The sequence below is a fragment of the Trypanosoma grayi genome (assembly GCF_000691245.1).
Source record: "Trypanosoma grayi strain ANR4 Tgr_1921_V1, whole genome shotgun sequence".
Lineage (NCBI taxonomy): Eukaryota > Euglenozoa > Kinetoplastea > Trypanosomatida > Trypanosomatidae > Trypanosoma > Trypanosoma grayi.
This window is the reverse complement of record NW_008827539.1, coordinates 1-621: the sequence shown is the minus strand read 5'-3', so window position 1 is coordinate 621 and position 621 is coordinate 1. Positions and strand designations below refer to the sequence as shown.

At 52.7% G+C, this 621-nt stretch overlaps 1 protein-coding gene across 1 annotated transcript; it reads left to right on the top strand.

The window, feature by feature from the left end:
* Nucleotides 1-2: 2 nt before the first annotated feature.
* Nucleotides 3-621, top strand: DQ04_19211000 (hypothetical protein; the record flags this gene model as incomplete). Its single annotated transcript, XM_009317796.1, has 1 exon — nt 3-621. A coding segment is annotated over one exon (619 nt), but the record flags the coding sequence as incomplete, so codon positions are not given.

Below are 621 nucleotides of genomic sequence, written 5' to 3'. Positions count from 1 at the left end.
TGCAGTTGAGAGACATCCAGGTGCTGTTTCTGGTACTGATGGTTGTGATTGAACCGTTTCTTCGCTCTGCTGCTGCGGCTGGTGTCATGGCCAGCCGAACGAGAATGGCGACACCTGCAGCCGACGGCAAAACCTTGGCGACACTCACGAACTGCTTTCCCAGCGTAATACTCAGTTCTTCCAACATCCCATACACCTGTGAAGTTAGTGATGCCCAACCACTGATTGGCTTGAACCTCTCCGCCTCGTACTATTATGGAGAAGGTCTCATTCCTGGCTGGCCGGCGACTCTTGATGCTGAAAACAGTAAAATTACATTCGTGCCTGATCGTGGGGCGCCTTCGGGGCGTTGGGACTTGGTATTCACGGGGCGTTCTGATAATGTAGGCTTTTCCACTCCTCGGACGACCAATAAGAGCATGGACTTCATGTTGATTGAAGAGACCAATGCGGATTTTGCTACACTCTATCCGTATTACGGTATGGGTGTCTCGTGGGCACCCAATCTCCCAACCGGCACCACGGCTTCCGACTACATGCTGGTGCGCTCTTTCGATGTATGCCAGTACACCACTACAACCTGCACTGACTCTGTTGGGTGCTACAGAATGCTGCCACCCG